Genomic DNA, 17,096 nt, shown 5'->3' on the forward strand with positions numbered 1-17,096 from the left:
AAAGAAATCTATTATAGAAGTTAGACCGGTGATGTACAAGGCTGAAGAAACCCTGAGGCTCATAAGTTCAAACTCTTCTGTTCTACCAGTTCTTTCAGTGTCACTTTATCTCTGTGTCTCAGTTTATCCAGCTGTATTTGGGTAATATAATGATTGCAATGCTTCTTGTTTCCTTCCCTTTTGGAAGCTTCTATAGAAAACAGGTACAAATTATATCGCAATGATAGGGAGGATCAACTTGGTGGGGGTGTGGCACTTTATGTCCAGGAGGGTATAGAGTCCAACAGGATAAAGATCATACAAGAGACTAAATGCTCAGTAGAATCTATATGGGTAGAAATCCCATGTGTGTTGGGTAAGAGTATATTGATAGGAGTATACTACCATCCACCTGGACAAAATGGTCAGACAGATGATGAAATGCTAAGAGAAATCAGGGAAGCAAACCAATTTGGCAGTGCAATAATAATGGGAGATATCAATTACCACTCACACAAAGGAGTCGGCGGTTAACCACAACATATAATCTAAATCACCCAAAAATGTGGAACCCAAATAACAAATGAATTGTTAGCCTAAGAAGGTGTCAGCAAGCCTTGACGTTATGTGTCACTCTCAAGCAGACACTAACCGGTCTTATCTATCATTCACCTTCATCATAACTTTAATGCAAAAAAGTATTTTTTCTTTTTTCTTTTTCAAAAATTAATTAAAAATGTCCTCCATTATTATTATGAAAAATGACTCTTTCATGTATAAGGTGGTAAAGGAGCCCTACACGTGCCAGTGTTTCGCTTGAGTAAGCTTCTTCAGGGGCGTATGGAAACACTTCAAAGTAGAGCCATAAATCTAAGATAAAATCAATAAAGAAAAGACATTGCATACTTGTAGGAAGGTGAAACAATTACTTATCTTATCTCGTAACACCACAGCTACCGTTTTAGACGGGACCAGACGTCTCAACCATCTTGGAAAAAAGGAAATGTAGGAACCCGAACCGAGGCTAGCGTCTCTTTAAATACGTCATTTGGATGACGTCAGCCATCAGCAATGAATGAATATCAGAACACCTGTCAAAATGTACTGAATTCAAAAATGATCCGAAATTCAACCTAAAAATGAATATGTCCAGTTCACTATTCAAACCAAAGGGATGAACAGTTTTTAGACGATAGATCCACCGCTGTTCAGACTGTAGCAATATACGTTCTCGATTGCCTCCACGCCAATATACAGGGACATGATCGATCGCACAGAAGCGTAAATCATCAAATGAATGTCCTAATTCAGTGCAATGAGATACTAAAGGTTCCTTTACTCTAGCATTTCGAATATTGGAACGGTGCTCTATCATTCTCGTCTTAAGCAGACGTTTTGTTTTTCCAATGTACATTAGAGAGCACGGACATTGAATTAGATAAATGACCATGGTGGATTCACAAGTGGTATGGTGTTTCAAAAATATTTTGTAGCCAGAGGGAACAATCATTTGACCTGAAATTGTCAAGGAGGAAGAACATACAGAACAGGAACTGCAGGGCTTATGTGAACCTGGTGACATATCCAAAGTATGTGATGTCATAGAAGTGTCAGATTTGACCAAAAAATTTTTTAAATTCATGGCGCGAGAAAATGTAATGCGGGGCGGTGTATTGAAAATGACATTGGTTTGCAAAACATGCCAGTACTTGAGTATAGATTGATGAATCTTGGATGCCACTGAGGAATACGGTAGGATGCAGGTATGACGTGAAGAATCTTCTGCTGGTCGTGGCAAAAAAAGCCATTCGCGATGCGAATATTTTGCACGTAAATAGGCCTTTCTAATACTTGAACGAGGGTATCCCCGGGCTGAAAAACGGTCACGCAACATTTTTGAACAATTCAGTATTAGAAAGGCCTATTTTTGAACAAAAATGTTGCGTGACCGTTTTTCAGCCCGGGGATACCCTCGTTCAAGTATTAGAAAGGCCTATTTACGTGCAAAATATTCGCATCGCGAATGGCTTTTTTTGCCACGACCAGCAGAAGATTCTTCACGTCATACCTGCATCCTACCGTATTCCTCAGTGGCATCCAAGATTCGTCAATCTATACTCAAGTACTGGCATGTTTTGCAAACCAATGTCATTTTCAATACACCGCCCCGCATTACATTTTCTCGCGCCATGAATTTAAAAATTTTTTTGGTCAAATCTGACACTTCTATGACATCACATACTTTGGATATGTCACCAGGTTCACATAAGCCCTGCAGTTCCTGTTCTGTATGTTCTTCCTCCTTGACAATTTCAGGTCAAATGATTGTTCCCTCTGGCTACAAAATATTTTTGAAACACCATACCACTTGTGAATCCACCATGGTCATTTATCTAATTCAATGTCCGTGCTCTCTAATGTACATTGGAAAAACAAAACGTCTGCTTAAGACGAGAATGATAGAGCACCGTTCCAATATTCGAAATGCTAGAGTAAAGGAACCTTTAGTATCTCATTGCACTGAATTAGGACATTCATTTGATGATTTACGCTTCTGTGCGATCGATCATGTCCCTGTATATTGGCGTGGAGGCAATCGAGAACGTATATTGCTACAGTCTGAACAGCGGTGGATCTATCGTCTAAAAACTGTTCATCCCTTTGGTTTGAATAGTGAACTGGACTTATATTCATTTTTAGGTTGAATTTCGGATCATTTTTGAATTCAGTACATTTTGACAGGTGTTCTGATATTCATTCATTGCTGATGGCTGACGTCATCCAAATGACGTATTTAAAGAGACGCTAGCCTCGGTTCGGGTTCCTCCATTTCATTTTTTCCAAGATGGTTGAGACGTCTGGTCCCGTCTAAAACGGTAGCTGTGGTGTTACGAGATAAGATAAGTAATTGTTTCACCTTCCTACAAGTATGCAATGTCTTTTCTTTATTGATTTTATCTTAGATTTATGGCTCTACTTTGAAGTGTTTCCATACGCCCCTGAAGAAGCTTACTCAAGCGAAACACTGGCCCGTGTAGGGCTCCTTTACCACCTTATACATGAAAGAGTCATTTTTCATAATAATAATGGAGGACATTTTTAATTAATTTTTGAAAAAGAAAAAAGAAAAAATACTTTTTTGCATTAAAGTTATGATGAAGGTGAATGATAGATAAGACCGGTTAGTGTCTGCTTGAGAGTGACACATAACGTCAAGGCTTGCTGACACCTTCTTAGGCTAACAATTCATTTGTTATTTGGGTTCCACATTTTTGGGTGATTTAGATATCAATTACCCCAATATTGACTGGGTAAATGTAACATCAGGACTTGCTAGAGACATAAAGTTCCTGGATGTAATAAATGATTGCTTCATGGAGCAATTGGTTCAGGAGCCAATAAGAGAGGGAGCTATTTTAGATTTAATTCTTAGTGGAACGCAAGATTTGGTGAGAGAAGTAACGGTGGTGGGGCCACTTGGCAACAGTGATCATAACATGATCTAATTTAAACTAATAACTGGAAGGGGGATAATAAGTAAATCTGCAGCTCTAACACTAAATTTTAAAAAGGGAAACTTTGATAAAATGAGAAAAATAGTTAGAAAAACACTGAAAGGTGCAGCTGCAAAGGTTAAAAGTGTTCAACAGGCATGGAGATTGTTTAAAAATACAATCCTAGAGGCACAGTCCATATGTATTCCGCGCATTAAGAAAGGTGGGAGGAAGTCAAAACGATTACCATTATGGTTAAAAGGTGAGGTGAAAGAGGCTATTTTAGCCAAAAAAAATCCTTCAAAAATTGGAAGAAGGATCCATCTGAAGAAAATAGGATAAAACATAAGCATTGTCAAGCTAAGTGTAAAACATTGATAAGACAGGTGAAGAGAGAATTTGAAATGAAATTGGCCATAGAGGCAAAAACTCATAATAAAAAACCATTTTTAAATATATCAAAAGCAAGAAACCTGTGAGGGAATCGGTTGGACCATTAGATGACAGAGAGGTTAAAGGGGCTCTTAGGGAAGATAAGGCCATTGCAGAAAGACTAAATGAATTTTTTGCATCCGTGTTTACTAATGAGGATGTTGGGGATATACCAGTTCTGGAGATGGTTTTCAGGGGTGATGAGTCAGACGAACTGAACGAAATCACTGTGAACCTGGAAGATGTAGTAGGCCAGATTGACAAACTAAAGAGTAGCAAATCACCTGGACCGGATGGTATGCATCCTAGGGTTCTGAAGGAACTAAAAAATGAAATTTCTGATCTATTAGTTAAAATTTGTAACCTATCATTAAAATCATCTATTGTACCTGAAGACTGGAGGGTGGCCAATGTAACCCCAATATTTAAAAAAGGCTCCAGGGGTGATCCGGGTAACTATAGACCAGTGAGCCTGACTTCAGTGCCGGGAAAAATAGTAGAAACTATCCTCAAGATCAAAATCGTAGAGCATATAGAAAGACATGATTTAATGGAACATAGTCAACATGGATTTACCCAAGGGAAGTCTTGCCTAACAAATCTGCTTCATTTTTTTGAAGGGGTTAATAGACATGTGGATAAAGGTGAACCGGTAAATGTAGTGTATTTAGATTTTCAGAAGTTGTTTGACAAAGTCCCTCATGAGAGGCGTCTACGAAAACTAAAAAGTCATGGGATAGGAGGCGATGTCCTTTCGTGGATTACAAGCTGGTTAAAAGACAGGAAACAGAGAGTAGGATTAAATGGTCAATTTTCTCAGTGGAAAAGGGTAAACAGTGGAGTGCCTCAGGGATCTGTACTTGGACCGGTGCTTTTCAATATTCTTCATTGCAATATTCTTCATTGCAAACTCCCTCCTACCCCTTTTTCCCTTCCATGATTATAAAATGAATTACGGCTCGGCTCCATTATTAGTTAGACTTTTGTTAATATCAGTACCTTTTTAGGTATATACCAGTTTTTGTATTTTAACATTATTTTAATTATTATTTTACTTTAATTTTATTTTATTTTTACTCTGTAAACCATTTTGACAAAAAACCCTGTTTTGAAAAACGGTATATAAATACTTTAAAATAAATAAATAAATAAATAAATATAAATGATCTGGAAAGGAATACGACAAATGAGGTTATCAAATTTGCAGATGATACAAAATTATTCAGAGTAGTTAAATAACAAGCAGACTGTGATATATTGCAGGAGGACCTTGCAAGACTTGAAGATTGGGCATCCAAATGGCAGATGAAATTTAATGTGGACAAGTGCAAAGTGTTGCATATAGGGAAAAACAACTGTTGCTGTAGTTACACGATGTTAGGTTTCATATTAGGAGCTACCACCCAGGAAAAAGATCTAGGCATCATAGTGGATAATACTTTAAAATCGTCAGCTCAGTGTGCTGCAGCAGTCAAAAAAGCAAATAGAATGTTAGGAATTATTAGGAAGGGAATGGTTAATCGAACGGAAAATGTCATAATGCCTCTATATCGCTCCATGGTGAGACCACACCTTGAATACTGTGTACAATTCTGGTCGCCGCATCTCAAAAAAGATATAGTTGCGATGGAGAAGGTACAGAGAAGGGCAACCAAAATGATAAAGGGGATGCAACAGCTTCTCTATGAGGAAAGGCTGAAGAGGTTAAGGCTGTTCAGCTTGGAGAAGAGACGGCTGAGGGGGGATATGATAGAGGTCTTTAAGATCATGAGAAGTCTTGAATGAGTAGATGTGACTCGGTTATTTTCACTTTCGAATAATAGAAGGACTAGGGGGCATTCCATGAAGTTAGCAAGTAGCACATTTAAGACTAATCGGAGAAAATTCTTTTTCACTCAACGCACAATAAAGCTCTGGAATTTGTTGCCAGAGGATGTGGTTAGTGCAGTTAGTGTAGCTGGGTTCAGAAAAGGTTTGGATAAGTTCTTGGAGGAGAAGTCCATTAATGGATATTAATCAATTTTACATAGGGAATTGCCACTGCTATTAATTGCATCAGTATCATGGGATCTTCTTAGTGTTTGGGTAATTGCCAGGTTCTTGTGGCCTGGTTTTGGCCTCTGTTGGAAACAGGATGCTGGGCTTGATGGACCCTTGGTCTGACCCAGCATGGCAATTTCTTATGTTCTTATGCCTTACTTTACCCCCTAGAGGAGGCTGTATGCATGCTTCTGAAATATTAAATTGTTAAGTTCAGTAGGATATTACTTGAATGAAAGTTCCCAGTTATTTTTTCTCCTGAAAATAACTTTTCTTTTTTTTTTTTCACATAGGAAGAAGATGTTACAAATAGAATGGATAAAGAAAGAAGAATAGTGTCCATGAAAGTAAAACTAGAAAGAGTACAGACTGATATAGAAAAATCATCACGAGACAAAGAAGGTATGTTTCAGTTAACATTATGCTTGGGGGGGGGGGGGGGGGGGCGCAAACATAATAGCCCTATGTGGTCCTTGGGGTAGATACACTGTAGGCTTCTCATTGATAGTTTCTTGTGCAGGAATTTCAGCACAGTGATGCTTTGACCTCATAGGAGGATGGTCCTTTTCCTATTCTCATGTAGTTATGACATTGAACAATCAAACCTGCTTGGCCTCTTTGGTGGGTCTCTTTTTTCCACCATATAAACAAATATAATCATGGTTCTAATTATAATAATCTTCAGAAGCCTATGACGAAAAATATCAAGCAAAGGCATTCTGTCTTACACAATGAAGAACTTTAAGCACAACGCTGACTATGACTTTTCATAGTTTCCTATTTTTGAGATTCTGCTTACCCATTAGCTATCTATTTTATTGAACTAAATCACTGCAATTTAAATATTTTCACAAAATATATAAGAAGTAATTATATTTGGTAAATTAAGTCATTTGCAGAAGGATCTAGGTAACGGGTTTGAGGTACACCTGATGCCATCAATCTGAGAGAAGAATCTTTTCCATGGCCAGGGGTGTTAGTGTGCTTCCATTGAACTATAATCACGGGTATGGCAGGACGTAATACAGGAGTGCACAAACTTTACCCAGTGCTGCAGCCACGTTGATCTGTATCTACTTCTAGTCAGGATAAAGTTTGACAACTATCATGTTTGAGAAAAATTCCAGCATGTTCAAAGATAGGATTAATTTAAAAAATGTGTACTTAGCAGAGTTCACTAAGATAAAATCATTACATGGGGGGGGGGGGGGGGGTGTGTGACTCCATAATGTCCTGAATCAGGAGATGTTTTCAGGAATCGCTTTATCGCATTCACTTTCTGAAGGGTTACTGTTTGGTTCAATACCTTTTATTACTATATACCTTCTGATCACTAATAGATAGGAGTATTTGAGCATGTAAGCTGGTGATTGAATTTATTAAATGTATGACTCTATGGCTGGGAAAAATGGCTTCCAAACAATTACAATAGGTGTGACAAAATACTGTATTTGTCAAAGTATATTATGAGGCCTATACACTTAAGGTTAGCATGCACCTGGAATAGAGGATTATGCACTAAGGCCCTAGTGTGAATGCTAACCCATGTCAGAAGATATTAGCAGGTCTGTGCATGTGCATTCTCTGTCATTGGATCAATCCTATGGAACGCATTACCAGACTCTTTAAGATCCATATCCAACTCCAAACACTTAAAAAAATCCCTAAAAACACATTTATTTCAATCTGCTTTCCATATATCACACTCTAAATAATATAACCACTTCTCCTTCTTACAGGGCACAACATTATTATATATTGATTTATTTTATGTAAACTATTTATTGTTTTAGATACTTTTTTATTTTATTGAATATTTTTGTAATTTTGAGCTTTTATAATTTGATAATTTTATGTTTCTTTTAAGTTTAATCTTTATTTACGTTTGTTTTTTATTTAGTTATCTAAACCATTTTGATTAAACACTGTTTGTAAAGACGGTATACAAACACTTTTAAATAAATAAATAAATAAATAAATAAATAAATAAATGTGTAAGGGGCAAAATAGCAAGAGGCCAATCAGTATCATTTTGAAAATTGTTGGCATAGTAATCTTTCTGTGTGCCCTGTCTTCTTATCTGTAGCATCCCATGGTCTACTCTGGAACACCTCTTGCTTATCTCTGCATTGTGTACAATGTATATACTGTATATAACAGCACCTTGGTTCCCTGTGACCAGAATTATGTCCTGAACCATTCCCAGCAAGCAATCAATACCATTAGTTACTCTGTTGTGTTTTGTTAAGATTGTGACTGGATAGCCTAATTAGCTGCTGTTGACAAGCTTCCCATGAACTAAGATACTCCTCCATCTTACCTTTCACTAACATATGCTGCTTCTACAAAACGGTGACTATCTTATGGCATAAACTCACAACCATAGCAACTGTGTTTATGGAAAATGCATGAACAAATAAGCCTCAGCTTTAGAATGTTCTCAGGAACTAAGATGAATATGGCACAGTAACCAGAGAACTGTAAGAGCCAAGACATCAGTTTGAAGGTGTTTCAGCTTGCTAAGGGTTTTTGCCACTTTTGCATAATTTAGCTTGGCTAATCCATCCCGACATTATAATTTCACTTACGTTTCATTTATATTTACTGTTAACCCTCTCAGACATCTGCAAGAATTCCTACAGTTGGCAGCAGGGCATGAGGGATTCATGATCTCTTCTACAGGTCTTCAAAAAAAGGAATAGACAGGGTTGGAAATCCACCAGGGGAAGGGTGGAAGTTCAGAAGATGATAGGGATCAGTTGGGGCTCCTTGATTTGTATGTGGAAGGAGAGTGGTGATTGATGAATTGCAGCCTCTTTATTTGTGTCTGGAGGACAGACAGGGACTGGGTCAGTTGGGGCACTGTGACCCTTTGGCTAGTGTCTGGGGGTTAGAAGGCAAGGAGATGGAGGTTGGCAATTGGAGCATAGCAGCCTTTTGAAGTTTGTCCTGAGAAGGGTGGTGGTGAAGTTCAATGCATTGTGGACTCTCTTTTTGTGCCCAGGGGAAGTAGGTGGACCTTAAGGGGGAATCATTCTGGATACTGTCCTCTTGGCTTGTGATTTAGGTGGGGACAGAAAGTGGTGATCAGACCTTGGCAGCCCTTGATTTGGTGTTGGGAAAGGAGTTTTGATCTGCTTTCAGGGAGATGAAATACTGTCTGTGCCAACCAGCCCTTTCACTTTGTTTTGGTTACCATGGGGGATGTAGTGAAGCAGATAGGGTGCACCCTGCACTTTTTAGGTAATTTTACATTCTTCTTAAAAAGACTATATTTTAACAGGCAGATAAAACATTTAGACTGGAACTTTAAAATGAGAGCATGTATGCCCATATACATGCATATGTGGGAGTGAACACACATGCGCTAGAATTTTATATTGTCCGCCCAAGTCACGTGTTTTATATACAACTAGCCTTTAAGCCCGTAACAACGGGTTACATTTACCATTTTTTTTTCGGTCCATTTCTTCCACTCACCCCACCCCGACCTAGAATCACAACCAAACAAGATGCGACTCACCCCCACAAACTCAAGAACGAGCAAAAACGCCAAACAACCAACAATCTCAGCACTCAACCCCCTCCCCAACCCACCTAACCACTGCCCGTCCCCCCTCTCCCCCCCACCTCTCACCTCCCTCCCTCCCCCCACCTCCCTCTCACCCCCCTCCCCCACTCTCTCCTTCCTCCTCTCAGCTCACTCTCTCCTTCCTCCTCTCACTCACTCCCCTTTCAGCTCATCCACACCCGGCAGACAGGGGGGTGTCCCTCCCTTGCATGTGCGCCGCCGCCGCTACTGCTCCTCCCACCCTCGCGCACGTCGACGCCGCTGCTCCTCCCGCTCCTGCTTGTTGTCGTCGTTGTCGCCGCCGCGGCTACTGCTCCTTTTGCTCCTGCTCATCACCGCCGCTCCTGCTCGTTGCAGAAGTAAATATGCACAGGTAACATCTCTATGTGCGTTGTGTTCACAAGTTATAAAATCGTGATTTATGCATGTAAATGACAATGTTGGCCCCGCCCTAGAATACCCTGACCTGCCTCAATCTACCTCTTTTTTACATGAGCAAAGATATTCGTGCACTAGTACCTAGGCACATATGTGATTGGTTTATAAAAAAGTGGTAGCACGAATAAGTGCTACTTGTGCACCATCTGCTATTTATTGCACATGCATCTCTTTGAAAATTCAGTTATCTGTGCATTGCCTGTTAAATGTGTAAATGATGTGGACTCTTGAGCTGGAGCAAGAGGTGATGACCGCCGAGGGACAACCCTCAATGGAACTCGCCTTCGGGATGTGGCGTAAGCAAAAAGGAGGACTCACGAGGACTGGTTCCAGGGAATTAGGCAGGATGGCCCTCCGAGGAGCAGATAGCCTATGAATGTGGGAGAGCCCCCAAGGAGCGGGTACTCAGAGCGTTCACCCAGCGAGATAGGAACCGATCTTAATGAAGAGGCGGAATGGAGTCTAGGCAGAAGATCTGGGGCAGGCAGCGAAGAGACGAAATGAAGTCCAAGCAGAAGATCCGGGGCAGGCAGCAAAGAGGCGAAATGAAGTCCAGGCAAAAGATCCGAGGCAGGCAGCAAGATGCAGAATGAAGATATAGGCCACAAGTCAGGACGGGCAGCAGACAAGCGAAGACGAAGAGACGAGCCGAGGTCAAACCAGGAGATCAAGCCGAGGAATAGGTCCAGGGACAGAGGCAGGAACTTCGGAGGCAAGGCAGGGACACAGAGGCAAGGAACACTGAGGCAAAGGAACACAGAGGCACAGGAACGCAGCACAAAGGCACAATAGCAGCACAGCCCGAGAACAACAGAGGGATTCTGTTGTGAAGGCCCTGAGGGAGTACAGCTGCAGGGTTTAAATACCCCTCTGGGCCTGACGTCATCTTTTGGTGCCAGGCAGTCTCTCCCACCGCGGCCCCTTGAAGAGGCGGGACTTCCCCCACGCGCGTCAGGGGAGGCCCCGATGCTGGCTGCTGTTTGGGCCACGCAGTCCAGCGTTCACAGCCTGCCGCAGAGGCAGGGCCGTCATGCCGAAGAAACACTGGGGGTAGGGGGACTGGCTGGTCATGGCCAGGCGCCACAACAGTACCCCCTCTCTTATGCCCCCTCTTAGAAGGACCAGGATTGCCAGGGTGAGTCCGATTGAAGTGCTAAATTAAGGACTTGTCCAGGATGTTAGAGGAGGGTTCTCATAAGTTTTCTTCGGCACCGAACCCTTCCCAGGCAATTAAATATTCCCAACGCCTATGGTGTCGTCGAATATCTAGGACCTCCCGGACCTGGTAGACAGGGTCGTTGTCTGAAACCAGCTCCGGAAGCTTGGGTGGCATGGTATGGTAGGAAGACGGCACCAAAGGTTTTAACAGGGACATGTGGAAGGAATTGTGTATCCAGAGGCTAGAGGGCAGCCTTAGACAATAGGTGACAGGACCTAGGCGTTCAGAAATTGAAAAAGGACCAATGTATCTAGGTGCCAGCTGCATAGATGGGACCCAAACGCAGATGTGGCGGGTGCTGAGCCAAACCCTATCCCCCGGGTTAAAGAGAGGGGCTGGACAGAGGTGTCTATCAGATGTGCATTTGGTGGTGTTAGCATCTTTAATCTAGTTGGCGTTGGTGGTCTCCCATAGGTTGTGCATCTGATCAGCTGTGAGTTGGGCTGCGGGAGAAGGTACAGACAGAGGTAGTGGTAGTGGAGGTTTAGGATGCCTTCCATAGACCACTTGAAATGGAGACGACCCCGTGGCAGAATGGACGTGAGAGTTGTGTGAAAACGCTGCACAGGGCAAGAGTAAAGACCAATCATCTTGGCGGCTTCCAACGAAGGAACGAAGAAAGGTCTTCAATCCCCGATTAATTCGCTCAGCTTGTCCGTTTCTCTGTGGGTGAAAGACAGTGGTGAAGTCCAAATACTATAAACAAAACCTCCTGCACAGGGCCCGCCAGTACTTGGCCATAAACTGGGGGCCACAATTGGATGCGATATGCAGGGGAAGGCCATGCAGTCGGAATATGTGCAAGGTGAAGAGCCGTGCCAACTCTGGAGCTGATGGTAATTTCGGTATGGGAACAAAGTGTGCCATCTTAGAAAATCTGTCGATCACGACCCAGATTACGTGGTTGCCAGAGGAAGTAGGCAGGTCCACCACAAAATCCATGGAGATGTGTGTCCAAGTTTACCGGGGTGGGTGGGAGAGGCTGGAGTAACCCCCAAGGCCAACCAGACAAGGGCTTTTGCTGTACACAAGTTGGGTAGGAATTCACATTGGATCTCAAATCCTGGGCCATCTGAGGCCACCAGTAATATCGAGATAATAGACCCAAGGTTCGGGCTCTGCTTGGGTGTCCTGCAGTGAGGGAGTCATGTGCCCAAGCAAGTACTTTTGGTCGCTGGCGAAGGGGAACTACTGTTTTCCCTTGTGGTATGGTGTCGGTAGCGGCTAGATGGACTTTGGCAGGATCCAAGATATAGTGGGCTACTTCTGGTGCATCTTCAGCCTCATGCAGCCTGGAAAGTGCATCTGCTCGTGCGTTTTTATCTGCAGGACGGTAACATAGTATGAAGTCGAATCGACTGAAGAACAGTGACCACCGAGCCTGGCACGGATTCAATCGTTGATCCTTACTGAGGAACTCAAGGTTCTTATGGTCGGTGAAAACTGTCACGGGGTGTCATGTCCCCTCTAGCCATTGTCTCCATTCTTCGAAAGCCATCTTAATGGCTAACAGTTCCTTGTCTCCAATTCCATAATTCTCCGTGGGGGAAAATTTACGGGAGAAGAAAGAGCAGGGTAGAAGCGTCCTTTGAGGAGAGCATTGGCTGAGTTCCGCCCCTACTGCAAAGCCCGAGGCATCTATTTTCACGATGAATGGATGAGCGGGATCGGGGTGGTGAAGACACGGCTCCTGTAAAAATGCCCTCTTTAAGTCGTTGAAGGCTTTGATGGCTTCATTTGGCCACTGTTTTTATTAGCTCCCTTCTTAGTTAGTGCCATTAACGTTGCTACGATATGTGAATAATGGGGAATGAAATTCCAGTAAAAATTGGCGAAGCCAAGAAACTGTTGCAATGAATGAAGTCCCACAGGTTGAGGCCACTCCCGGATGCTGGTTAACTTGTCCGGGTCCATTCGGAAGTCGGTGGTGGATACAATAAAGCCCAAAAAGGGCAGGGACTCCTGTTCAAAAAGACATTTCTCTAATTTTGCAAAGAGGCGGTGTTCTCTTAGACATTGGAGGACCCAACAAACATCCATGCGATGTGTACTCAAGTCCTTGGAATAAATTAGGACGTCATCAAGGTAGACAATTGCCCCCTTATGTAGCATATCCTGGAATATCTCGTTCATTAAATTTTGGAACACAGCGGGTGCGTTGCAAAGTCCGAATGGCATTACGAGATATTCGTAATGGCCGTCACGCATGTTAAATGCCATCTTCCACTCATCCCCGGGCTTTATTCTGACCAGATTGTAGGCCCCACAAAGGTCCAATTTAGAGAATACCTTGGCTCCATGGAGGCGGTCCAGTAGTTCAGGAATCAAAGGATGCGGATAACGATTTTTACGAGTGATCGCATTGAGTCCCCTGTAATCAATACAGGGTCTTAAAGAACCGTCCTTCTTGACTACAAAGAAGAAGCCAGCCCCTGCTGGAGAAGAGGATGGGCTATGAAACCCCGATCGAGGTTTTCTTTTATGTACTTGGACATTGCCTGCATCTCGGGTAGAGAAAGCGGATATACCCGTCCATGGGGCGGAACTGTACCGGGTAATAGGTCAATGGCGCAGTCGAAGCCCGATGTTCCAGAAGGGTCTCCGCCTCCTCCTTGGAGAACACATCGGTGAAGTCACTGTACTGAGGTGGTAACTGAACGGTAGTGCTAGCCAGCACCAACTGTGGTCAAGGTCTAGTTTGAAGGCAGGTAGAAAAGCAGTCCGTCCCCCAGGCTATAATTTGCAGGGTTTTCCAATTAATGGTGGGTGAATGCTTTTGTAGCCAAGGAAGCCCTAGGACCACAGGGTGGGTGGATTTCTCGAGAATAAAGAAGGACACCTCCTCTTTGTGGAGAACCCCGATTTGAAGTGTTATAGGAGCAGTGCAAAGAGTGACCCGTCCCGGGTAAGGGTCTCCTTGGATGGACGAGATCAACAATGGTGGTGTATGGGATATCACGGGTAGTTGTTTTTGATGAACTAACTTGGATAGGATGAAGTTTCCGCCTGAACTGGAGTCGATAAGAGTTAGCATTGTAAAGGATCTTCTGAAGAACTGCAGTGTAACGGGAACTGTACATAGAGGGGCAGGATTGATTCAGCCTAGGGTCAGCCCCCCTGTGAGACCTAGGCTGAGAGTTTCCCAGACATTCAGGACATTGGGCCAATAAGTGAGCCTTGCCACCGCAGTAGAGACATAACCGAGTCGCCTTCAACGCTGTTTCTCTTCAGCTGACAGATGACTACGGCCTAGCTGCATAGGCTTCTTCCTGCATTCCGACGAAGACCCATGAGTTGTGGGAGTAGCCACTGGGCGTGAAAAGGTCAGGGCCAGGGAAACTGAGCGACGGGCTGGCTTAAATTCCTTAGCACTTTGTTGTAATCATCGATCGATCCGGCCTGCCAGTTCAATGAGTGCCTCGAGGTCATCTGGGAGTTCCCGTGCAGTTAACTCATCCTTGATGTGAGGGGATAACTCCTCCAGGAAGATACCACACAGGCTGTCCTCACACCAACCCAGTTCGGACGCCAGGGTACAAAACTCTACTGCGAAGTAGGCCAGAGTGTGTGAGCCTTGGCGGAGGTTAAGCAATTCAGAGGTGGCCTTGGACTGGCGACCCGGCTCATCGAATACTTGACGGAACATCTGGACGAACCGAGGCAGGTCTCGCAGAATGGAATCTCCTTGCTCCCAAAGTGGAGATGCCCAGGCCAGGGCTTTACCATCTTAATTCGGTCTGTGGGAAACTGCTGTTCTTGTAAGGAGAACCTTATGAAGCAGTGGTTTAGGAACCCTCGACATTGCTTGGATTCTCCGGCAAATCGAGGTGGAGCAGGTCATGGAGGTTGAAGCTACTGGAACCGCCGGGGGAAGGTCGGCAGCCCCGTGTCCAGAGGTGGAGTCCAGGCGAGTTACTAGGCATTCCACCGTGGCGGTCAGGATTTCCAGGGATTGTTGCTGCTGCAGAAGTCAGACTTACAAGTCAGACGCTCTTCTAACCCCTGCACTGACAGGAAGGTCCCTTTAAACCTTGCACCAACACAAACTAGGAATAAGCCGCACATCTCAGTGAGTTTTCCATTCAAGAATAAGCCGCACATTTCAACAATCCAAAGCACACAAGCATACTGTACCCCTGAGGAAGGAAGAACTCCGAAACCCTGCAGCTTCGGGTGTCCAGGCAGTGTGCGATTAAATCCGGCTTGAAAGGGAACTGGAAACAGGACTTCAAATACAACGCGATTGCATTCGCGGACCTGTAAGGAACTCTCTCTACACTCAAGTTCATTGCAGCAAACAGCGGAACTTCGCAACAAAGTTGTCTTTTGAGATAGCTGTTTTTACAGCATTCAATCACTCACCGTCAAGATAAGTATCACTTTTAAATAAGTTACTTAAGTGATCAGCTTTACAAATAACAGAGAGAGAGTCATAAAAGGCCCTAAGCAACCAATGATTAAATTTCAGCACAAAGAAGCATAAGCTCTTATAGGTTACCAGACATAGATTCTGGAATCCTGTGCACTATGATGGTTGCCTGGCCATCATTACAGTAAATTTGACCTTAATAAGTCCCATCATCTGTGAGCAGTAGTCACAGGAATAGCCTGGCGGCTAAACAAGCCCACCGGGTCCATGGCCTTCGCAAACTGTTAAGGATGTGGACCCTTGAGCCGGAGCGAGAGGTGATGACCGCCGAGGGACAACCCTCATTGGAACTCATCTCTGGGAGGGGGCATAGGTGAAAAGGAGGACTCACAAGGACTGATTCCAGGGAATCAGTCAGGACGGCCCTCCGAGAAGCAGATAACCTATGAACGCGGGAGAGCCCCCCAAGGAGCGGGTACTCAGAGCATTCACTCAACAAGATAGGAACCAATCTTCACGAAAAGGCAGAATGGAGTCCAGGCAGAAGATCCGGGGCAGGCAGCAAAGAGGCGAAATGAAGTCCAGGCAGAAGATCCGGGGCAGGCAGCGAAGAGGCAAAACGAAGTCCAGGCAGAAGATCCGAGGCAGGCAACAAGATGCAGAATGAAGATACAGGCCACAAGTCAGAATGGGCAGCAGACAAGCGAAGATGAGGAGAAGAGCCGAGGTCAAACCAGGAGATGAAGCCGAGGAATGGGTCCAGGGATGGAGGCAGGAACTTCGGAGGCAAGGCAGAGGCACAGGAACACATAGGCACAGGAACAAAGAGGCACAGGAATGCAGCACAAAGGTACAATAGCAGCACAGCCCGAGAGCAACAGAGGGATTCTGTTGCGAAGGCACTGAGGGAGTGCAGCTGCAGGGTTTAAATACCCCTCTGGGCCTGATGTCATCTTCTGGGGCCGGGCAGTCTCTCCCGCCGCGGCCCCTTTAAGAGGCGGGACCTCCTGCGCACGCACGTCAGGGGAGGCCCTGATGTTGACTGGGAAGACGCTGCTTGGGCCGTGCGGTCTGGCGTTCGCGGCCTGCTGTGGAGGCAGGGCCATCACGCCAAAGGAACATCGGAGGTAGGGGGGACTGGCCGGTCGCGGCCAGGCGGCGCAAGAAAATGTGGATGTTACCATACATGGTAAAAATGCTATTGTGTATAAACTAAAACCTTTTGTAGCACAGGTTTTAGTGCATATGCCCCTATGTTTATTGAATTCAGAATTTCCCTAAATATTATTGTCAAAACATTTTTAAAATAAGGTTAAAATAGCAGGATGATGAACCAGATAAATTTTCATATCAACACAGGAAATGCATTAATTTTCAATAACATTCCTAAATAAGAACATTTCTCATTTATGATCTTTAAAATTAGACTGCATTTAAGAGTTGGACCTGACTAAACAAGAAATAACTACTGAGAAATCAAAAAAGATTCAACAAAGCGTTGAGTAAGTCAGGGTATTGAGGAGTCACTTATTCTTGTAAGATTATGTTGTAAAG

The 17,096-nt window shown here is 43.8% G+C and overlaps 1 protein-coding gene across 1 annotated transcript in view; it reads left to right on the forward strand.

Annotated features, from left to right (window-relative positions):
* NOSTRIN (nitric oxide synthase trafficking) overlaps positions 1 to 17,096 on the forward strand; it is a 104,690-nt gene that overhangs the window by 49,105 nt on the left and 38,489 nt on the right. Inside the window, exon 10 of the mRNA XM_029607899.1 lies at positions 6,239 to 6,347. Within this exon, the coding sequence (XP_029463759.1) occupies positions 6,239 to 6,347 (109 nt within the window). The remainder of the gene's footprint in view (positions 1 to 6,238; positions 6,348 to 17,096) is intronic.

The sequence above is a fragment of the Rhinatrema bivittatum genome, chromosome 6 (assembly GCF_901001135.1).
Source record: "Rhinatrema bivittatum chromosome 6, aRhiBiv1.1, whole genome shotgun sequence".
NCBI classification, from domain to species: domain Eukaryota; kingdom Metazoa; phylum Chordata; class Amphibia; order Gymnophiona; family Rhinatrematidae; genus Rhinatrema; species Rhinatrema bivittatum.